Raw genomic sequence first — 24,332 nt, 5'->3', positions numbered from 1 at the left:
TGCAGTGATTCTCAACCTGTGGGCCGCGAGAACGAAAATCTAATCCGTGAACCTCCTTCCTCTTTATTTACTGTATATACTGGAGTATAAGCCTAGTTTTTCAGCCCTGTTTTAGGACTGAAAAAGCCTCCCCCCTCGGCTTATACTCGGGTGAGGGTCCTGGTTAGCTTATATTCGTGTTGGCTTATACTTGAGTATATATGGTACATTTATTATTATTGGTATTATTACATTTATTATTTTACTCTTTTTTATTACTATTAATGTTTATTATTTCACTCTAATATTATTATTATTGTTATTACATTTATTTTTTACTCTATTGTTGCATTTATTATTTGACTGTATTTGTTAGTCTTATTACATTTATTATTTTACTCTATTATTATTAAAAGGATACATAAGCACATTTACATTGAAGAAGATGAGAATGATGATTTAATCAAAGTTGGAAAGCCTTATCTTAAATTACAGTTTTATATAAATATTCAAAAACATTTCACCTTCTGATACCTCAATTAGTGTAATTTTATTGGTATCTGTTTTTATTTCTGAAATTTACCACTCTCGGCTTATACTGGAGACAAAGTTTTCCCAGTTTTTTTGTGGTAAAATTAGGTGACTCGACTTATATTCGGGTTGGCTTATACTCGAGTATATACGGTATTTTATTTATTTTGTTTCCTCTCCTTTCCACAGAGCTGGCTATTTCATTGGATAGACCATATCAGCTGGGTGAGCAGATGGAGACTACTGGACAGCGTATGTTCTGTATCAAAAACTAGAGCTGATGTGGTCTATCCAATGCAATTTTCTGAATCAGCACCTCAAATAACCAAACTGAATCTAAAGTTGACCAAAAATGGATTCGTAATCCATTTGGTACTAATGTTGGAGAGTGGCCCCCGGTCAAGTGGGCCCTGGTCAAAGTAGGCCCTGGTCAAGTGGGCTCTGGTCAAATGGACCCTGGCCACATCCTCTGCCTGTTTGAAAGATCTTAAAGGCACCCTTAAATAAATGACAAGGTATCGGCTGTTTGCACTGTGTAAGTTGTTTAACCTACGTATCCACTAGATGTCAGCAAAGAACACAAATGTGCTGCTTGATTTCTCCATCTATCCCTATCCCTAGTATTCCAGCCACATGATGTAATGCTTGACAGGAACAATGGCATGTGTTCAGGCTGTTTGCTGACATTGCTGGCTATAGAGGCAAATCTTTCTAGAATGAATTAACACTATAGTTCTCTACACACACCTTTTCCTTAGGAAAAGCTTGATGAATGAGCTTCTTATATTCATGGTCAAGCGAGCTAAATAATTTTCACAATTCAACTAAATCAGCATTGTGTTGTCGAAGGCTTTCATGGCCAGAATCACTGGGTTGCTATTATTATTTTATTATGACACAGCAAACAAGATTGATATGCTGGATTTCGTTTCACAAAATCACAAGTCGAACACTTCTCAAGTGTCTAGGACTGTGTGATGTATTTTCGGATGATGCGCGCAGATCCCAGCAGGGTGGCCTTTTGCAGTTGGCAGATCGTGATTTTGTCAATGTCTATTGTTTCCAAATGCCGGCTGAGATCTTTTGGCACGGCACCCAGTGTGCCCCATCACCACCGGGACCACCTGCACTGGTTTCTGCCAGAGTCTTTGAAGTTCAATCTTGAGGTCCTGATAGCGGCTGAGTTTTTCCTGTTATTTTTCATCAATGCAACTGTCACCTGGGATGGCAACATCAATGATCCAAACCTTTTTCTTTTCTACAACTGTGATGTCTGGTGTGTTGTGTTCCAGAACTTTGTCAGTCTGGATTTGGAAGTCCCACAGTATCTTTGCATGCTCATTTTCCAATACTTTTGCAGGTTTGTGATCCCACCAGTTCTTTACTGCTAGGAGGTGGTACTTGAGGCATAAGTTCCAATGAATCATTTAGGCCACATAGTTGTGCCTCTGTTTGTAGTCTGTCTGTGCAATTTTCTTACAGCAGCTGAGGATATGATCAATGGTTTTGTCGGTTTCCTTGCACAGTCTGCATTTTGGGTCATCAGCTGATTTTTCAATCTTGGCCTTAATTGCATTTGTTCTGATGGCTTGCTCCTGGGCTGCAAGGATCAGGCCTTCTGTTTTCTTCTTCAGGGTTCCATTCGTGAGCCATAGCCAGGTCTTCTCCATATCAGCTTTTCCTTCAATTTTGTCAAGGAAGTTTCCATGCAATATTTTGTTGTGCCAGCTGTCAGCTCTAGTTTGTAGTGTGGTTTTCTTGTACTGGTTTTTTGTCTGCTATGCTTTGAGGAGTTTCTGATTTTTGACTTCAATCAAAGCAGGTTCTTCACTTTGCTTTACATATTCTGCCAGGGCATGTTCTTCTTTGATTGCTTGTTTTACTTCCAAGAGTAATTATTATTATTATTATTATTATTATTATTATTATTATTATTATTATTATTATTATTGCTATGAGTTTTCCGGGTTGTATGGCCATGTTCCAGAAGCAGTTTCTTCTGATGTTTTGGTCACATCTATGGCAGGCATCCTCTGAGGTTTTGAGGTCTGTTGGAAACTAGGCATCTGTGTAAAGCCTTCGACAACATGAAAGCCTTCAACAACACAATGCTGGTTTAGATGAATCGTGAAAATTGTTTAACTCGCTTGATCTTGAATATACGCGAGCATTGTTTAATATTGGTTCGTACCGTAGATGTAAAATTTGCATTAGATGGGATGCTTCTTCTGAACTGATCTCAGTGAAATTTATAAAAAGATGCTTCAAAAAGCATGAGGAAAGAGATGACATTAGGAATATTAGAACAATTTAGCATATGCATATTAGACACTTGGTTTCCTAAAGGGGCCCGTTTGTGTTGCATGATCAGAGGACAGCAGAGGAGCTTGAGGACTATCACAAGACTGCACTGGAAGGTCTGAACCCCATTTCCCCGCACCTCACAAATAATCAGGTAGATTGAACCACCCAAACCTTTATAGAGTTGATTATCTTTAGTATTAATGAGACCTGTACTAAACCATCAAGCACATAAATATATTCCCCCTTATTATGAAGATAGCTCTTGTAACTAAACCTCCCCATGAGTCACAGATGCTGTGTACCATGTATCCTGTGCACACTTACTTGGGATTAAACTTCATTGAACACATGGAGAGGATCTCGATGTGCACCATGTTCTTTTGTGAGCCTTTATATTTTAGGATGATTGAATAATAATAGGATAAATATTTTTTTCCTCCCAACTGTTCCTGACATCTAATTTTCAACACCTTAAGCTTGTTAGTTACACATTTTTTGCATTTTCCCCATTTTGTGCACGCTATCTACTATCTTCTAATATATGTCCACGGCTTTTGATTTACAGTAGTGTAGTGAAAGGGTGGGTGCAGTGGGAGACCTTATAGCCACCTTGTACTTTCTCAGTGGTGTCTTACATATTCCCCCCAGCTCCTTTTGCTTGATATATTAAGTATTATTAAATTCAATTATCTTTCCATTATTTTGACTTTGCTTTCCTGGTAACCAAATTGCATTCAGTTTCAGTTGGTTGTATTTCTTAATTAAATGCAACATGGTCTATGTTTTCATTGTTTAGTGAAAATACTCATGCTAGTAGACAAAATTAATAATGGCCTGCCTGCCAGTGCTACTCTCTTGGATTTTCCTTGGCAAGGTTGGTTCAGAAGGCCTTTGTCATTTACGTCCTCTAAGGCTAAGAGAATCCCCATCTTAAAACCCTTCCAAGTCTGCTGGCGGGTTGCTGATTATTTACTATGAAGTATTCCAAAACATCAAAGTTGTGTTTGTCCAGTCAACCAATCTTCTTTTTAGTTTATTTTTTGGCACAGTGGCTAATTCGGTTTTTAAATACTTTATATCACCATATGTTGATCTGTATATGCTTTCTGATCATGCCTTCACCTCTGATTTCTTTTTTTCCAGATAACTGGTGTTATCCTTCTGGCTGTTGGTGTCTGGGGGAAGCTGACTTTAGGCACATACATCTCTCTTATTGCTGAAAACTCCACTAATGCCCCTTATGTTCTCATTGGGACGGGCACTACGATTATTGTCTTCGGATTATTTGGATGTTTTGCCACATGTCGCGGGAGCCCATGGATGCTGAAACTGGTAAGTAGAATGCTGTGTAAATGATTAAGGTTTTCATTTTCTTCATTAACCGTAAACAGATGTTAATCAGGTTTCATTTATGTATGTGGACACACACCCAAATATAGAGTCAGAGAATGTAATTACCACCTTATTATTCACTAAGGAAATGTTCATATGGGAAGAGTTTTGTACTTTCCCCAAGGTACCAAGAATGGTTTGTAAAAACAAAATATCATAATCTAGGGTTGGGTTTATGCATTCAAACTCACATGCGCACACTAGTTCTTTGGGATTTCAGAATGCCTTCTGAATATATATGTGTGTGTGTGTGTGTGTGTGTGTGTGTGTGTGTGTGTGTGTATGCATAGACAGACAGATAGATATATTCAGAATATATTCTTAAAACATAACTTTTAAAAAAAGCAAATGCTGCACTCCAAGATTTCCATATGTTTAAAATGTGAGAACTAGTTTTCTATTGGTATAACATGCAAGCATTTGATTTGATTTTCTTAGAAACAAGTTAGAATTTGCCTTTATATAACTGGGGCCTCTTCCACACAGCTGAATAAAAACTCACATTATCTGCTTTGAACTGGAGTATATGGCAGTCTGGACTCAGATAACCCAGTTCAAAGCATATATTCTGCTATATAGGGCTGTGTGGAAGGGCTCTAGGTTAGAAGCATTCTAACCCTAATTCTAACCGAGGCTAGTAAAAAACAGAAGGCAGGTTTCTAAATCAAAGGTTGAGTTTTGCCTAAGTGCTGTGTTACAAATATGTATAGGAACTTACTCTTATTCTTTTTGTGTGTGGTGTAGGAATCTACTCTTATTATTTTTGTGTGTGTGTAGTGTAGGAACTGACCCCTGTTCTTGCCATATTATTTCTACTTTTGATACCAACTTTTCTGTTGGAAGAATTGCAGCCCAAGAAAGATGGTGCCAGTGTTAATGGTGCCTTTGTTCTCAGGAGAAGGGGGGGAGGCAGCCAGGGAGCACATGGCACCTCTCAGTAGTCCTTTGCAGTTGAAAACCAGCCTTCCTGGTGGTTTTTAACTGTTTTGCTGGATTCTAAACTGAATTTTTAGTGCTGTTCGTTTTTAATTCTATTTAATTTTTGCATATTTATATATTTTAAATTGTATACTAATGCTTTTACATCACGCTGCTTTGAATCCCCTTTCGGGAGATAAAGTGGGGTATAAATAATTTTTATAATTATTATTTTTTTGCTTTTTATCTTATATTTTTGGAAAACCTTTAATAATAATAATAATAATAATAATAATAATAATAATAATAATAATGTGTTGTCGAAGGCTTTCATGGCTGGAATAACTGGATTGCTGTGAATTTCCCAGGCTATATGGCCATGTTCCAGAAGCATTCTCTCCTGACGTTTCACCCACATTGATGGTAGGCATCCTCAGAGGTAGTGAGGTCTGTTGGAAACCAGACAAGTGAGGTTTATATATCTGTGGAAAGTCCAGGGTGGGAGAAAGAACTCTTATCTGTTTGAGACAAGTGTGAATGTTGCAATTGGCCACCTTGATTAGCATTGAATGGTCTTACAGCTTTAAAACCTGGTTGCTTCTTGCCTAGGGGATCCTTTCTTGGGAGGTGTTAGGGGAATTCCAGATAGGAATTCCATTCAGGAAACAGTCAGAGCCAGCTAACACCTCCCCACAAAGAATTCCCCAGGCAGGAAGCAGCCAGGCTTTGAAGCGGCAAGGCTATTCAATGCAAAGCAAGCTGGCCAATTGCAACATTCGCACTTGCCTCAAACAGACAAAAGTTATTTCTCCCACCCTGGACATTCCACAGATATATAAACCCCACTTGCCTAGTTTCCAACAAACCTCACAACTTCTGAGGATATCTGCCACAGATATGGGCAAAACGTCAGTAGAGAATGCTTTTGGAACATGGCCATACAGCTCGGAAAATTCACAGCAACCTAACAACAGCAGCAACAACAACAGCATCAGCAACAACAATTTCCCAGATATAAGGCACAAAGTTCAGACTTTGGGATTGCCCAAAAAGCCTTGTCAAATATAGCTGGGTTTTACTATCTGGCTCACAGAAAGGATGTAGCCAGTCCAGGGGGAACTTCCTTTATTAACTAAGTTAACACATTTCCTTCATTAGCTGAGATATACCTTTATTTATACCTGTAAACTCATAACACAGTCATTTCCCAGAGCACAGAAGCTACTGGCACTAAACTAAATGTATCTGGCTTTCCTGAGATCGATCGTTGCAACCTCCAGGGCCACATGGAAGCAATCTATGTGCCACGCAGGGCTTTCAGCAAGCTTTCTCTGCCAGCTGGCTCGCGGGTGGCTTGTTTGACTATCAGTGTGCCCAAGCAAGCTAGCTGGAAGCTGCTGCCAGGGAAAGTCTGCCAGGATGCGGATGCTGCTCTGTTCTCTTTGAAATTCAGGACTGAAGCCAAAATATTTTGAATTAGGAAACTGCATTAAACCAAGGATACAAATTTAAGCATGAGCTAGCTTCCCATTTCCCCCATCATACCTATCCTACTGTCATTTTCACATGTAAGTGCATTTTAGCCTTTTGCTCCAATATCTGCAACGTGTTTCCAGCAAACTTCAAAACCAACTTTACACACATGTGAATGAAGCAACCAGGGCAGGTAAGCCTTGCATAAGCAAAAAAATAAAAAAAACAAAACCCAAAAAACCAAAAACAAAAAACCTGCACTTTGAATATTTCAGAAACCACTTTACAGCTTCTTCTAAAATATATCCCAATATTACTTTTTTTTAATTTTACCAGCCTCCATTTTAATTATGATTTTCATTTTGGGAGCAAAATATCTTATAGCTTTAAGATACTTAAAAATTGAAGTTTTGTTTCTTTTGTAGGAAGTCTATACTTTTTTGTGCATTCTCTTATTTCCTTTTTTAGACAAACCTACTCTTAAGGTAGTTAATCGAGTTAGGCTAATCTGCTTTCCTGTTTTCTTTCTGCTTTGCTGTTTTAGGTTTCAGGAGTTGTTTCTTGAATGAAGTTATACTAGGTCTGTTGGCACACTTATGTTAAACAAAATACTTAGCCTCTGTAATGATGACAGTAATGGCATTAACCAAATCATACCCTGCTTAAATCCTTCTTGCTGCAAAAGAGACATATGTCGACAATAACTGTGCTAGTGTGTTGATGAATTAATTCACATAGAACAGATATTTTAGCAGAGTAAGTACACCTGGCCATGAAATCACCCAGTTGTTTTGATTTAGTGCTCTCTAAATCTCAAATCATTTACTTTAAACTATTTGTATCCTGCCTCACAATGTCAGAGATATTTACAAGGTGGGTTCCCAAAAATCCCGCCATAAAATATAATTTAAAATCCAATAAAATACAAAATCAGTAAAACAGCAGAACATGGCATAAGACAATAAAGACTTTAAAAATAACACAGCAATAAAATTTCATGACAGCAGTATGTCTGAGGCTCAGAGCAACTGACTGTAGCATATTACTATGTGTAAAGTTCATAATAATCCTAAGAAATATTAAGAATGGGTATTATTCTCTATTTCATCTTTCTTCCAAATGGGTCTGAACTTGTGTTTTCTATTTTTTGGTAGTGGTGGTTGTTCTGTGACTTTAAGCAAATTTCAATTTACGGTGAACTTACGATAAACATATGATGGGATTTTCCTGCCAAAATATGTTCAGGGCTGATAGTTGATGTTACTTTTCACTGAGGCAAAGTCAGCTAGTGGATTTCCATGGCTGAGTAGGAATGCAAACCCTCATCTCCAGAGTCATACTCTAACACTGAAACCACTACACCTTATTAGGTCTCTGCCTTTCAGAACTACATTCTTTAATTCCCAGGTGTGGTTGTGTAGCATGATAACTTGCTGGCACAGATTAAGGTCTCCTTAAGACAACACTATCTTTTGTGAGTGCTGACTGAGATGACCAAAATAAACATAAACTGTGGAGAACTGCTTCAAATCCTAGTGCATATTTACCTGCCCAACCTGTTGTATTTATTGTTATGTGCCTTCAAGTTGTCTCTGACTTATGGTGACCCTAACGTGAACTTATCACAGGTTTTCTGGGGCTAAGAGTGTGTAACTTGCCCAGGATCAATCAGTAGGTTTTCATGACTGAGTGGGGCTTCGAACCCTGGTCTCCAGAGTTGGAGTCCAATATTCAAACCTCTATGCCTCACTGACTCTCCTAGATCCTGTTCTATGGTGCTCAAATTTTAGCATAAAGAAAACATATCCAGGTAAGGTTTTGTGCATAAAATCAGATATCTTCCTAGTACAAATTTCTATTCAAATAAAAGTGGTTATTATTTAGATAGCTTATATAGCTACAAGGAGACTAAGGATATCAGTCACTATTAAACACTATTATACATACTATGTAGTTAGGAAACGGGTTCGGATATGGTGCTCATATCTGGAAGAGCACTTGCAGCGATCACTGGCTCTCTCATTTTCTGTGCATTTTCTACATCATCCATTATGATTCTCTAGTATGCTTCCACTAGACACTGACCATAAATTTGTGCTGGAAGACCTAAAATGCTAGAGAAGTGCTCTTTGTAAGAGTATTTTAGATCCTTCAGCACAATTCCGTGATATGCTTCTGCCAGAAGATGACCAATGAATTGCACTGGAGGACCAGAAATGTTATAGAGGCATTCTCTCTATACATTTTCTAGATTCTCCCGTACAATTCCATGGTATGCTTCTGATGGAAATCTTTCATTTCTATAGGGCTCACTGTTATATGCACTTTTGCATTTCCACTATTAGTCCAGAAACATATCCTCCCCCAATATGGGGGTTGTACTATATTATTTTATTTGCAGTCTGATAAATGGCCAGAGCTTGGAAAATATAGTTTGTAGGACAGTGGCTCTCAGAGTTCCCTATTCCAAAAGTAACTGTTCCAAGCTGTGAAAACAGTAGCCTGCAGTTCCTGTGAATATGATGTTGGTCCCATTCCCATTCAGAGATCACTCAAATAATAATGTGAGATTTGCAATGGAGAATTCTACTAGAGTCTTGGTGGTGATAATGGTTGTAATAAATGTAAAAACTGGGAGGGAGTGAACGGGAGTAATCTGTACTAAACCCCTTGACATCTCTCCTTTCCCGCTTGTCTTTCAGTATGCCATGTTCTTGTCTCTGGTCTTCCTGGCTGAGTTAGTGGCTGGCATCTCAGGATTTGTGTTTCGCCATGAGGTGAGTGTAAATTACTTGTTGATAAAGGTGGTCACATTCTGGCTTTGAGCAGTTTTTGCTGAAGCCTCTTAGGGCACTGGGTATTAATATCTAGGTTGCTGAGTTCAGCAATTTCATATGCACTCTGGGTGATGCAGCTGTTTTATTTGGCAGCAAAATGTGCAGTCCCAAAACCTGTTATCATTCCAAATGAAAGGATTTAGCTAAAGCTCCAGGGTTTTGCTCTTCAGTATTTACTTTTGAGCCCAGTTTCTTTACATGTTCATCATGTAAGATCCTCTTTACCCAGTTATGTATGCTGAAGACTGCAGTATAGCTTAAATTCTTTGCATAAATGATATTACCTCTACTGGACAAGCATCTGAGTGTATAATGCGGAGAGGATTTCCAAGGATGCAGAGCCAAACTAAACCAGTTGCTTTGCTGCCTTGTACATTATATTTAATACGTGGCAGCAAAGCTAGAAGAAGCAAGGGAGAGTGTGAATTGAGTTACGAAGACACAATAAAATAAGAAAACAACTTGTGTCTATAATTCCAATAGCCTTGGCTTATTTCATACATATTGTGATGTGGTGTTTTCTTTTTTTGTAATAATAGCTGAAAAATGGTCTGACAGAAACATTATTCACTGAAAATGAGCTTGGAGGGGGAAATACTAGGATTTAAATATATCCACAGATATATTTGTTTTACTATTTATTAATGAAATTGCATTTATTAAAAAAGCAGTCATTCCAGATGCTTCCTACAAACTCCTATTGAAATACTTTTAAATGTTGTTTATAAAGTGTCAAGGAAGAAGATGGGATTGAGGAACGCAAAGCTTCTGTTGGGATTTGTTGCTAAACAGATATGCTGAAATTTCAATTTGGATGCATATTAAAGATTTCTCTTTAATATGCATCCAAGGTGGAGGGAGTGTGCTCTGTGCATCACATACAAAGGGATGTCATAGGGCCTTTGAGATTAACTGAGAGAAAGAAGCTAGTGCCGTAAACTTATGTGACCCGAGGCTGTATCTACCCAACCCAAAATACTCTGCAGTACTTTGCTCTGGAGCTGCCCCAAGTCCAGCATGGGACCACCAAAAAAGCCATTCTACTGTCCAGATGGTTGACTGGGCAGTTGGCTCATCAGGCTCATCACCAGTTCCATGTCCTTCTTGGAGCAAGTTTCTCCTGAGTTAAGCTCACTTTTGGTGGGGGAGGACTTGAGTCCTGAAGCAGTATTTGGATTATCAATGTATGTGTTGAGACAGCTGGGCTGGGGACATGGGATGGCAATTCCCTACTGTCCCCTCCTCTTGTGTTGTAGCTGTTGCCAGCTGTGATAGCCACACCTACTTGCTCCAGAGTGGTCTGGCAGTCATCTGCCAGACTGGCTTTGCTACAATGGTTGGACTGGGGGAGAGGAGGGAAAGCCCCTCACTCCCAGCTGCCCTAGAAACCAGCACTCTGAGTCAGATAAGTGGGAATGCACAGGGGGAATGGGGTCCCCTTTAGGATTCCTTCCCAGTTGGGCCAAAGCATGTTTAGTGTGGCTGGGTAGTAAAGACTCCCTTCCACCTCCGAGGTTGCTCAAGGAGTTCCTGTTAGGGCACCAAGTGGGCTCAAGACAGTGTCCAGAATGCTGGAACAAGCCCACTTCAATGGTCACCATAGAAGGGCCCTTAGTCTATGAAAGCATATGCTATCAACTTCTTCCTCTCTGTCTCAAAGGTGCTTTTGCAGACCAACAGAGCTGTGTTATGGAATTCTGTGCATCATATGTGATCCCAAAGTAGTTTTGTGAACCATGGACCCTCCCAGTGCTCCCCATCCCCAAATTTTCTTCTTTGCAAAAACATGGTTTGTCCACCTCTTGAGGTTTCCAAGAACTCTGACTTTGTCTTTTGGGCAGGCAGTGAAACCAAAATCCCCTAATTACCCTAAGATAAAAGAAAACTGCGGTTTTATTTGGGGGCTCTCTGTCATTTGCCAATTATCTCCAGGGTTAAAAATCAAGGCCTCCAAAATTGTCGCCTCTGTTTTTCATAGAAAGGCACTGATTTAAATATATATCTATTTTAGAATTTTAAAATGCTTTTGCTGCTAGTGTTATTAAAAAATGATATCCGAGTGATGGAAATATGTGTAGGAATTTTCTGTAGATTGACATTTTGGTGCTTCACTTCTCAAAATCTTGCAGCTGGTATAGCTACTGGTTATGCTAATCGGGGGGGGGGGGTGTAATCCAAAATAGATGAATAAACCAACCTCTAGCACAGACATCCTCATACTGCTGCCCTCCAGCTGTTTGGGCCTCCAACTCCAAGAAGCCCTGGCCAGCTTGTTCAATGGTCAGGAATTCTGGGAATTGGAGGCCCAAACAGTTGGAGGGCCACAGTTTGAGGATGTCTGCACTAGCATTATAATAGTGTGATATTGTGGGATGTGTATTTCGTAACATTGCTTTTTTCAAGCAGCTTCCACAGCTTTAGAAACACATTATTTCAGATAATAAAGTAGAAAGCTGCCTTTGGGAAGGTTGAATAGACAGCCTAGGCCCTTCATTCCTTTATTCTGTTGCCATATTTTGCTTTTGTTTTTTTACCTGATGCCTCTGACTTCTTGACACTTCCCTTTGCATACTGAATGGAGGATTTAACACAGGCTTGCCACAGTAAGTGATCCCTTAAAGGACTGCAGAATTTTCTACGATGATTTTTGTCATTTCTGAATGAACTTTTCAAGAGGAATGGCAGGGGTAACACACTTAGTCCTTTTGCACCTGTTCTTTGTCTAAAAGTATACATACTTGGGCACTGGAAATATCTGCATGCCAACACAGTAAGAGCTTACCACATTGTCTGAATTCCCCTTTTAGATCAAGGACACTTTCCTTAGGACATACACTGAAGCCATCCAGAATTACAATGGAAATGATGAGAAGAGCCGTGCAGTGGATGATGTACAACAGAGTGTAAGTTTTGGGGTACTCTACTAATCCAGTAATGTGGTTGCAACATAATTGGAGCATTGAAATTGTCCATTGTCCAAAATGTTGTTTCTTGATTCAGTTGTGAACCATCTGACTGAAATTATGTATTTATGTACTCAGTTTATTTCCCCACCTACTCCCCCCCAGCACTGAGAATTTTTTATAGAGAAAAGATGGTATTTACTAAAATAATTTTTATTGTTCCTAACGTTTGACTGGGATAGACATCAGCTTTGGGCAACTGAGTGATAAAAGAGAACTTTTAAATATCTATACTTTGAGGAACATTTACTTTCAATCAGTGTTGTGTGCCCTCAAGTCTTTGTTGACTTGTAGAGACCTAAGACAAATTAGTAGCGCTAAATAAATAAATAAAAGGTAATAATAACAATAACAATGAGTAGTCACCCACCATGAAATACTCTTTTCACTTTGGAACTTGTGCTAAGAACCCCTGGTTTTACACAAAATCCATTTTGTGTAGAGAACAGTGTTTTGCTGAAAATACATTGTTTTCTATGTAAAATAATTTTGTCCCAAGCTTTTGCACAAATAAAGGGAGGGGTTGCATAAAACTACAAAGAATACTATATATACTCGAGTATAAGATGAGTTTTTCAGTCCTTTTTAGGGCTGAAAAGGCCCCCTCAGCTTATACCTGAGTGAGGGTCCTGGTCAGCTTATATTTAGGTCATCTTATACTGGAGTATATAGGTAATCAGAGTTGGACATTCTTATCTTATTAAAGTCTTATTACTATCTTTAATTACAGTTTTATGCAAATATTCAAAAATATGTAACCTACTGATGCCTTTATTAATGTAATTGTATTGGTATCTATTTTTATCTTTATTTTTGAAATTTACCAGTAGCTGCTGCATTTCCTACCGTCATCTTATACTCAAGTCAAAACAATATGATATAAAAATTAAAATAAAGAAATAATAATCTTTATGGGATATAAATGGGATAAAATGTTTGACATTTTTAATCATATATATATGAGAAGGAAGTAAGCAAGGATACATTCACAGAGTGAACAAAACTAAACTAGATGGACTAAAAGATTGACTCAATACTAGGCAACTTCCTGTATTAATTTTGCCATATATATTTGGTTCCATATGTTTTGCCTTTATTATTGCTTCTATTACTTAGAGGATATTATGAATCCAGAATTGCCTAGGGTTACACTTAATTTCTTTAAAATCAGATCTATGCCTCTTTCTTGTTCTGTCCTCCAGCCAAAGTTTAACAAAGTTCCTTTTTTGGAGTACTGCTCTCACAGGGGATTCTGGGAGCGGTACTGTTGAAAAAGTAATTTCTTCAGGCTTTGCCTACAGCACAGTGACTCTCGGAGGAATATGAATTCCTGGATCCACAGGATGCCACATTATTAAGAAGTGGCTGTTTCAGTGAAGTTTCTGTAGCTTTCTTGTAAAATTGACTCATCCATAATAGTGGCAAACCTGTTTTTGGGGAGGCAGAATCAACACACGGAAGTTTAAAAATGGGATACCCACCTTTACAGGCTACGCAATGTGTGTCTGATGGGAGGGATTATAAAGCCAATTCTCCTGAGGCTAAGTTGAGAATCAGAGCCTTACAGATGCTGGAAGCTAAAAAATCCCCCCTCTCTCTTCATTTCCCTTCTTCTTCCTGTTTTGTTGAATTTTAGATGAACAGGCTCCTCTGGGCTAGAGACTACCTTTGTTTCCTGCTCTGTAAAGTTTTGCACATATTAATAACGCTATAATAATCATGACAGAAAGAAAAAGGATTTTCCTGTTCCATTTGTGGTTGTTTTGATAATTTTTTAAAAAGTGCACTCAGTATTTTTTTAGTTGACGTGCATGGAATAGCATTTTCTTTTGACATTATGATTTCTCCCTGTGATCTTTTTTCATTGTTTTTAGCTGAGTTGCTGTGGAGTCCAGAATTACACTAACTGGAACACTAGCCCATATTTCAATGAACATGGCATCCCACCAAGCTGCTGCATGAACTCCAGTGACTGTAATCCCGGGGACCTCCGTAACATGACCATTGCTCCTACTAAAATAAATCAGAAGGTATGAGCTGGGGATGGCTGAGTTTCTCATGCAGTTTGTTTTTTGATCCGAAAAGTGCAATTGTTTTCATAAATACACATTTTAAAAAACAAAATAAAATATGGGAGTTGGGGGAAGCAAAACTGATATGTTTGACTATCCAGGGACAGGTTTTGAGAGATTAACTTTAAAAGTCTGAGTTTGAATTCCTCTGTAGTGGGATGTAATCAGTCCTACTTTTGTAGCTCAATTAATGTCATCTCCTTTTCTTCTGACAGTGTCCTGCTCTTTAGTAGTCATATCATCCACTGACATAACCTGTTTTCCATGCTGGATGAATACATTTGCTTTTTGAATTTAACCAGTGCAGTATTTCTTTTTCTTCTTTGATAAGAATTTACCAAAACAAATTCCATATGTCTTTATGACAGGGATAGAAAGATGTTATGATTTAGCTATTTGAAAATGGAATTAAGAAAAAAACTGGTATATGAATCAATGGAAAATATGGGCCACTTTGGGTACTCCTGTGTGATTTGTCTTTAAACAAAATGAAAAATGTATTGGAAAGTAGACATTGACAAAGTTTGCATCTACAGGTAACAAAACAATCTGGAGTACTGTGTTTTGTAGCTGTCCTGGATACAGCATCACTGCAGCCCTTTTGGTGTCCAGATGGCTGGTCGGGTTAAAGTTGGGGCCATCACTGCTGCCTTGTCACCAGCTACAGGCAGCTCCGGCCATGTGACCAGTAGAAGTGATGGCACCAACAAGGCTCTGCCAGCAGATAACACAGGGGTGGGTCTATGTGATTTGGGGACACTGTATGGGGCTGGATCCAACCCAGTCCAGCTTTCACAGCTCAAAAACACTGGCTTCACTATGGAGTTTCCTTTAAATAGTAGTTCCCCTTGTACCAGATTAATGTCTGGAAGCAGCACTTCAGTTGTAAAACCAGTTGTACATCATGTGGAATTCTCAGCTGTTGTAAGATGAGTCCACTTTATTTGGCCTGTGTAGGCATGGTCAGAGTTGGCAGCAATCATTCCTTTTCAGTCTAGTTACTGGCAGCATTTGAGAGATAATATTTTCCCAGTATCATCACCAAAATGTTGTTTCATCTAACCCTGCCATTAATTTTTGAGGTACTTTCCTATACCCGTGATTCTCATTCTAATGGAAGATTTCCACCGAGAGACAGATTTGACAAGGCAGCAAGTATATTCAGATTACCTCAGTATTTATGTCAGTCATCACATCTGTCCTCATCACCCCCCCCCCCCCAATTTCTATTTTTCAACTTGTCTTCTGAAAGATATGTCATGTGCCGGATGCTAACAGCCTTCCTAAAGTGAGAAAATAGGGGTGATTGACATAAGCACCATGCTTCATTAGGTATGTTTAACGCACCTGTTACAACGTTACTGGTGCTGTAGTGCTCCAGGCAGAACACAGCAAAAATTGACCCTGAACCAAAAAGGGTTTGTGCTGCCATGGTCTTTTAGCGACTGAGAGTGAAAGCAAACCAGATGAATAAATGTGTGGAAAATATGATTTCATGGTTTTGTGCCACTTGTGGTTTATACAACGTACAAACCCACCTACCCCCTACTATGTCTTTCATACATGAACAGAAGTTCTTTTCTATTTGTTTGACCTTGCCAAGGTTTGCAGCAGAAGAAAGATTATCTCAGCAAAAACAGACTCTTGAATGGTTGCAAGCCATCATCTAAGAGTGATGTATTGTGGCCAGTGTTACTCTTTGTCAATTCATTTGGTATACATGTTAGACTAGGGTGGGAACTGAATGGTGGCCTATTCAATGTTAGTGAACTATAATTGCTATCATTCCTTTGTCTTGGTCATGCTGGCTAAAGCTGCTAGTGCTTTCAGTTCCACAACATCTTGAGCAGTGGTTTTCAACCTGTGGGTCTCCAGATGTTTTGGTCTTCAACTCCCAGAAATCCTAACAGCTGGTAAACTGGCTGGGATTTCTGGTAGTTGTAGGCCAAAAGACCTGGGGACCCACAGGTTGAGAACCATTGATCTAGAGGGTTGCCTCACATTACACAACAGATTATTGGTACAAAATTGAAACCTTGTTCTTTAGTTTAAAGGGGATCATTCTTAGCCAGAAGTAAAAAAAATATTGTAATGGTAGAAAGATATATGGGCAATATAGTAAACAATATAAATTGAACCAACTTTTTCAAACTGGATGGAGACAGATCATTACCAGGTGAGATGCCAAGACACAGATGTTTCTTGGGAGTGATATTATTACTTAAAAGTAATGGTTTAACCAGGGGAATCTGCTTGCTTGGTTGAAAAGCTACAAGACCTGCCTCTTTCTCAGTTTGCTGCCCATCTCACAAACAAATAATTCTGGTGAATAATCCTTGAGGCAACAGATATCCCTCCCATTTCAGAACTGAATCTCACTGTAAAGATAAAGATTTCCCCTTGACATTAAGTTGAGTCATGTCTGACTCTGGGGGATGGTGTTTATCTCCATTTCTAAGCCAAAGAGCTGCTGTTCTCCCTAGACGCCTCCAAGGTCATGGGGCCGGCATGACTACACAGAATGCCATTACCTTCCCGCCAGAACGGAACCTTTTGATCTATTCACATTTTCATGTTTTTGAATCACTAGGTTGGCAGAAGCTGGGGCTAATAGCGGGAGCTCACCCCACTCCCTGGATTTGAACTGCTGATCTTTCGGTCAGCAAATTCAGCAGCTCAGCGGTTTAATCTGCTGCGCCATCAGGGGCTCAAAAACTCACTCTACACTTCCCTAAATTTATTTATTTATTTATTTACAGTATTTATATTCCACCCTTCTCACCCTGAAGGGGACTCAGGGCGAATCACAATGCGCACATAGACGGCAAACATTCAATGCCTTTTTTAGACATACAAGACAAAAAGAGACAGATCGAGGTATTTTGGTATCTTCCAACTTCGGCGTCTAGAGGTTATGCTCAATTCTGGGCACAGACGGGTGCTGTCACTTCATCCATATGACTCCAAGCCCTCCTTGTTCTTTGCTTGCCAGCATTTTTATGGTGTCCTAAAATGCCTCCTGAAAAGCCGTGCCTAATTTCTCTACTCACTGCTCAGCTGTTTTCGAACTGTTTAGGTGGACAGTAAGCTATGCTTAACAGTCGGGTGCTCAATCCAACTTTGGCTTCGAACTTGCCACCTTCCGGTCAGCAGTGATCGATTTCAACTGGCGATTAACCAGCTGTGCTACAGCCTGGCTGAAAATGTTCACACCTTTTTCTGTTTGATGTTGTTATTTGGTGGTATCCCAGACTAAAGTTTAAAATGCTTTTCCTAGTGCTTAGGTATACTAAGAGATGGCATACTATTATGCCATACTAGGCATATTAAGAGATGTATACTGAAACATTCTGATGTTTTGGGTCTCACCCTTTTGCTTTTGGCCCCAACCTCCACCCAAATAAACTTCTCCCCAGTTTCTAGAGCTTAGATTTGGCCCTCTGTCTGTGAGAGGTTTCTCACCATTGATGTATTGGTAATGCTCTCCACCATTTATGTAGAGTAGGCCTACACAACCTGCCACCATCCAGGTGTTTTGGATTTCAGCTCCCAGGATTTCTGACCATTGGACGAGCTGGCTGGGGCTTCTGGGAGTTAAAGGCCTAAACACCTGGAGGGCCACCGGTTGTGCAGGCCTGATGTAGAGCCTATGATATTGTCAAAGACAGAACGCCACCAAATAGAGTACAACACAGTTTATTGAGGTTACAGAACTAAAAAATGCCCGTAGGAAACAAAGGACTAGGCAAACACTTGTCTTCAGTGTGAAAAGTAACAGAAACAGCTTCGTTTGAATTAAAACGGTTCGAAAGAATAAACCGGATTAAACAGGAGTTTAATCCGGATTAAATCAAAAGTGCTTACTTCAGCCTGGCAATTTAAACAAACAAAAGTTGGTAAACAGAGGTCAAAATGAACACAAAAAACTGGCAGCAGATTCCTCTCTGCTACTCAAAAGCTACAGATGAGTAACTCAGGCTGTTTACTCCTCCGTGCAACGAGCGAAATCCAGGTCCAGGCACATCAATCAGGGTAACGGCGGTCAACAGGGTCCCAATCCGGTCCAAGGTCGAAAGCCAAGCGCAGACGTCTAAAGTTCCACAAGTTCCACCGATAGCCAGAGAAGGGATAGTCCAAGGTCGTAGTCAGTCAGTCCAGCGTCAATCCAGAGTAGGTAATTAATGTCCGTCAAAAAGACGACGGAGGTCCAAGCTATCAAGATTAAACACAAGTTGCACAGAAAAACCCCACAGAGTTCCTCCCGCCGTCTATGCCCAGTGTCCTTGGTAACTTACGTATCCAGCAACGAATCACACCCGTCTTCAGGAAGTTCCCCAACAAGAGCCCAAGCGTTCGTCCAGATTACCTTGCCCAACGCAATTAGCCATTGATCCTAAACCCCATTTTATCCCAGTTCATAACTCCTCATCGCTATCAGCTGCTATCCTAATTCCAGGTGCCTCATCATCATCATCCTCATCAGAGCGAAAACACCTTTGACTACGCCCCACAGCATCCCCAGCTGTGGATCCCGCTCCATCCCTCCAGCCCGTCCATGGGTCTGATCCTGCAACCCGCCAATCGCCTCCCATGCTATCATTGCCGGTGACACCCAAATCCTCCCTCACACGAGTCCACTCCATGTCATCCTCCTCTGAGCTAACCATCTCTTCCTCCATTCCCTCGGTAAAACCCTCAAATGAGTCTTCATCTGTTGGTTCTGCAAATAAGTCCCGGAGCCGTTTCCTTTCGTGCTCCTCAAAAGAGTCTGACTCTCGAGGAGTCTTACGACCCCGTCTCCTAGTATCGGAGCCAGAAGGCTCAACCATAACAGATATTGTAGAAGTCCCTGTGGTTTTCATGAGAAGAAGCATTTAGTTCCAAAAGAAATACTGTGTGACTTCCTTATATTCTTTTTTGACCTGGCCAGTGGCATTACTCAGGAAACTGCACTTGGCTGCTTCTCACCTGGGAAAAATCAAGCAGGAAACCAAGCAGGATATCAGATGTGCCAGTTTAGCATTGACATCTTAAAAACCCAGGATAGTGTGTAGAGAGATTGATAGAGAAAATGAAAACAGGACCAGGTACCATTCCTACTATTTTTGTGTGTGTCAGGAGCGACTTGAGAAACTGCAAGTCGCTTCTGGTGTGAGAGAATTGGCTGTCTGCGAGGACGATGCCCAGGGGACACCCAAATGTTTTACCATCCTTGTGGGAGGCTTCTCTCATGTCCCTGCATGGGGAGCTAGAGCTGACAGAGGGGGCTCACCCACTCTCCCCAGATACAAACCTCCGACCTGTCAGTCAGAAGTCCTGCCGGCACAAGGGTTTAACCCGCTGAGCCACCGGGGCTCCTATTCCTGCTATAATCCATCAGTAAAATAAAATTAATTCCGTGCATCATATCTTATTGCTTATGTTCAGGTTTTGAGCATGAGCTAATCTAGAATGCCTCAATTTTTTTTGTACTGAAAGCACCGACATGGTTAGAGAAAATGCTAGAAACATAAGCCAGTTTCTATATCATATATGGCCAAAGTACATGATAGGCCAAGTGGATGTCATTCATAATTGGATTTGGCCTCTAGACTGCTAGTTGTATAATACCAAGTTAGAGCTTCTTTCAGAGACTCAGCTGTCCTAACTGGAGAATTTCTTTGGCTTCTCCTTCCCCTCCTTTAACTCCTGTCAGATTCCTACATATTTGATTATTTATATCAAACAAAAGCCTGAGGTTGTCATCACAAGCAATTGACCTCCTATGCATGTCTCGAAAGTTAAACCAAAGACCACACAAGAACTCTGATCCAAAAGAAGGAGGCTGATGTCTCAAAAGGGACAAAGATGGATTAAATACAGATAAAATGTGGGTCATGAATTGCCTGGGCAGATTTTTCCTGTCACTCAACTGTTGTTATAAATTTAGACACACACTTTACTACAAAACAAACAAAAACAATGCCAGGAACTTTACCTTATAAAGTATAGTGGCTCTCAATTTAAGAATACACAACAAGTGATAATAAAACAAATTTTCCTCTTTAAAATATGAATACTGGAACAATTACGTAGCATGAAGAAAAGGGTTAATGCATTCATTAGAAAATGTTGTCAGAAAAATGTTTGGTTACATTTTCATTGATAATTTTGCAGCCTTCTGGTTGAGAATATATAATGGAGATACAGTAAGAAAACAGATGTGAGTGATTGGCCAAAAGTAATACTGAATATTGATGATTCTCAGAAATCATCTTCAGTTGATAAAGGGCTTGTGAGCTGATGTCAGATTTGCAAAAAGATAATGTAGCGAGGAGATTATACCACTTCCACCATTGAAGCTTTTCATGTGTCCTCCAAAATATTTTTGGACCACTCTGTAGTTATTTTCATGTTGCACAACATACTTTAAAAAATGAGAAGATGATTCAGTCAGTTGTTGGCTTTACCATGGGTGGAATTTACTCAAATAAATGGAGCAGATTGATTTGATCACATAAACATTTCTTCTGGATTCAATAGGAAAATAGGACTTTAGAACTGCAAGAAAAGGCATTCAGCTAGAAGATAGAAATCCTACTTGACAAGATTGTCAGCTGGCAAAAGTATCATAAAGTGTGACTATGTGAAACTCAGGGTGCATCTACACCAGGGGTCTTCAAACTTTTTAAGTGGAGGACCAGTTCATGGTCCCTCAGACTGTTGGGGGGGGGGGGCAGGCTATAGTTTGAAAAAACCATAAACTAATTCCAATAAACTAATTCCAAAATAAATATAGAACAATACATTAATTAAAATGAAGAACAATTTTAACCAACATAAACTAACCAGTATTTGAATGGGAAGTGTGTGCCTGCTTTTGGCTGATGAGATAGCCAAGTTAATTAGGATTGTTGTTGTTGTGTGTCTTCAGTTCGTTTCAGATTTGAGCCTCCCGAAGTCTCAAGTTTACGGGGGGGGGGGGGGGTTAAATGAACTTGAAGGGCTGTGTCCAGCTTGTAGGCCTTAGTTTGGGGACCCCTGATTTACATAGTGGAGTGGATGCAGTTTGAAACTGCTATAACTGTCACAGCTTACATTTGTAGTTTTGTACGGTCTTTAACCTTCTTTGACAAACAGTGCTGGTACCTTACCAAACTACTCCCATGATTCCATAGCTTTGAACCATGGCAGTTAAAGCAGTGTTAAACTGCATTCATTTTACATTGCAGATCCATCCACAGACTCACAAAGAGTAGAGTACTTGGGAAGAGTGGTCTACAGGTAGACAAAATTAAAAGGATAGTCATGTTTGTTTAGCAAAAGGTAGGGAGGCATGGCTAGATTTAGATTTTAGAGTACTTAATTTACAAGTCTAATGTCTGTATTTGTCCATTTCAATTAAGGATTTCAGTGCAAAATCATCAAGGTTATTTTCTCCTTGTCTGCTGCAGCCTTAGTAGCTCACATTCCTAGACGAAGTGTAGGCACGTGTGCCAAAATGTTTGAGGCACACAATATAGCAGCAGAGTCATACTCTCCAGTAAAATTCCATTGTTCCCTGAGTTGCTTCAGTTACTATACCCTAGTATCTTCAACATCAACCATTTTAAAAATCTGAGATGAAGTCTTCTGGGCAATAAATGAGATGCAGCCATCTTCAGTGTTAAATGCAACCGCATCTTTGTTTTCATAAAAGACTTTTATAATTACAGTGTTGTGTTTTTAAATGGTAGTTGTTTAATTATTTTTATTAATTGTTTGGCAAGAACAGTCTAATATACAATCAGAAAATATACATTCAGAAAATAATGAAACGTGTCTAGATCTGTATTCAAATGACAACTTGCACAAAATAAATATAACGTTCTTTGTTATTCCCTCTAATTCAAAACATTTTCAAAGCAAAATCCACCAGCTATTTCTCTCCCATCCCTATCATATACAGAAATCCTGGTTTAAAACAAAAAAAGAGACTCCTTGCAAGGCAGGAAGTATATCTTCATGATCAAGAGAATTTCAGAGTATGTCTAAACACATCATGACATCACACTAGTAAAAAAAACCCTTAAGAATGGTATTTTTAAAAACCTATTGGGTACAAAATTGGATTTTAAAATGAAAATAACACGAAGTTTCAAATAGTGGTTGCTGAAAAGGGCTGCTTCAAGCTCAAAATCTGGTTAATACAGTTGGGAAATCAGAATCAAAGATTGCATCTAATGTCAGGCTTGAAAACAGCATAGATGACATCTGGTGAAGATTTGTTCCAAACTAATACTGAAGCTTCAACCTTTTGGAAGTCTTGAGGTAACCATTGGTTACAAGCATTGCTCCTGGCCTCATTCTGTCAGTGTTTCTTCTTAGCTTATATCTGAGGCATGATTGCTCTGCCTTCAAGTTGTTTCCAGCCCTAAGGTAACCATATTCTTAGGTTGTCTTGGCATAATTTGTCCTGAGGAAGTTTGCCTTCCTCTGAGGCTGAGAGAGAGTGACTTGCCCAAAGTCACCCAATGGATTTCCATGGTTGAGGGGAAATTAAAACCCATACTTGTAGTAAATTACACAAACCATTACTATACCATGTTGACTCTCAGGTGATTATAGTACAGTCTAAATACTCAGCCATAGTGTTGCCTGCTTATGTGTGTCTGTGTGTTTTACTATGTTATGCTTGCATATATTTTTTTCTATACTTGGATACTTTTGTGGTTTCAAATTGTAAACTTTAATTTTAAAATGTTGTATAAAGTAACATAGTTTTAACCATTCCCTAAAATGTAAACATTTAAGATTATAAAGCTTTAAATGGTATTAAATTTACTTATTACAGCAGCATTCCCTTTCTTATTAGTTACGTTGTGAAGTTCCAGGCAAATGAATACACTTTCAAAGAGTAACTAGGTACTTTTTTCTCCCCAGGGGTGTTATGACCTAGTGACCAGTTTTATGGAGACAAATATGGGAATCATTGCTGGAGTGGCTTTTGGAATTGCATTCTCACAGGTATGCCGTTTTTGTACTTTTGAAGGCATGTTGTGTTTGCTTATTCTTCAGCTTTGGGGAATATTAAGCTAAGGGACAGGTCTCAATCTATGCATTGGTTCTTAGGTCATCTGTTCATTGATTTTTCTTTTTCCAACTTAAATGGAGTTTCTCTTTGGGAATATCAGTTACAACCCAACTAATGACTGCCTCCAGGAAAGAAAAGAAAACACCCGGCCTTTGGGTCAAATAAAGGTTAACCTAATAAAACACTGGATTAAATGGACTGTAAACAACTCACATGCCAAATAGTTGATCCATGGTTTGTATAGGTTTTTCACTTCCCAGAGCTGTCTTTTGCTGAAAGGAAAGAGCGAATGGAGAGAACCATCATCTTTAATACAAAAACATATGCCTGAATGTGTCTCATTTGTAGATTCATATATTTGAAATCTTAAGAACTTAAATGATTTTGGTGGAGCCTAAATAATTAAATTTTGCTCTAAATAAAAATGTGTTTTATTTAAAAGCTGTGGCTAAATGTTAACAGTAAAGGAATATGTTGCTGATGTCATTTTTCATGATAATTTTTACAAGAAGGTTTTTCTGTTATTTAATTTAACTTCTCTAGCTATAAACAAAGAGGAATTATCTCCAGTTTGTTGCTATGATTAGGTCAGAAGCATGTGTGTAGCTCCAAATTATGTTAAATTGATACTGGTCACTGTATTATAATCCATATAATTGGAAGATTGTAAAGGCAAATCTTGGGAGTAATTAAATACATGTAATAATAGGCATACCTCATCTGACATAGGGTACATGTATACTGTGAAATTAATGCAGTTTGACACTACTTTAATTGCTATGGCTCAATGCCATGGAATCATTGGGGCTGT

General features: G+C 39.2%; 1 protein-coding gene and 1 long non-coding RNA gene across 3 annotated transcripts in view; one reads left to right on the top strand and one right to left on the bottom strand.

The window, feature by feature from the left end:
• The window catches only part of tspan7 (tetraspanin 7), a 96,296-nt gene that overhangs the window by 63,745 nt on the left and 8,219 nt on the right, over nt 1–24,332 (top strand). For both annotated transcript variants that reach the window (XM_003218920.4, XM_062977203.1), the window contains exons 2-6: nt 3,958–4,146; nt 9,300–9,374; nt 12,242–12,337; nt 14,272–14,427; nt 23,371–23,454. In XM_003218920.4, coding sequence (XP_003218968.1) covers nt 3,958–4,146; nt 9,300–9,374; nt 12,242–12,337; nt 14,272–14,427; nt 23,371–23,454 — 600 coding nt within the window. The remainder of the gene's footprint in view (nt 1–3,957; nt 4,147–9,299; nt 9,375–12,241; nt 12,338–14,271; nt 14,428–23,370; nt 23,455–24,332) is intronic.
• On the bottom strand, nt 18,150–23,373 carry LOC134298000 (uncharacterized). Its single transcript, XR_010004963.1, has 2 exons — nt 18,765–23,373; nt 18,150–18,681 (listed from the first exon to the last, which is right to left on the bottom strand). It is a non-coding gene; the product is annotated as an uncharacterized LOC134298000 (long non-coding RNA).

Source organism: Anolis carolinensis, chromosome 3 (genome assembly GCF_035594765.1).
Source record: "Anolis carolinensis isolate JA03-04 chromosome 3, rAnoCar3.1.pri, whole genome shotgun sequence".
NCBI lineage: Eukaryota > Metazoa > Chordata > Lepidosauria > Squamata > Dactyloidae > Anolis > Anolis carolinensis.
The sequence above is the reverse complement of the archived record's forward strand: the minus strand, read 5'-3'. Positions and strand labels throughout refer to the sequence as shown.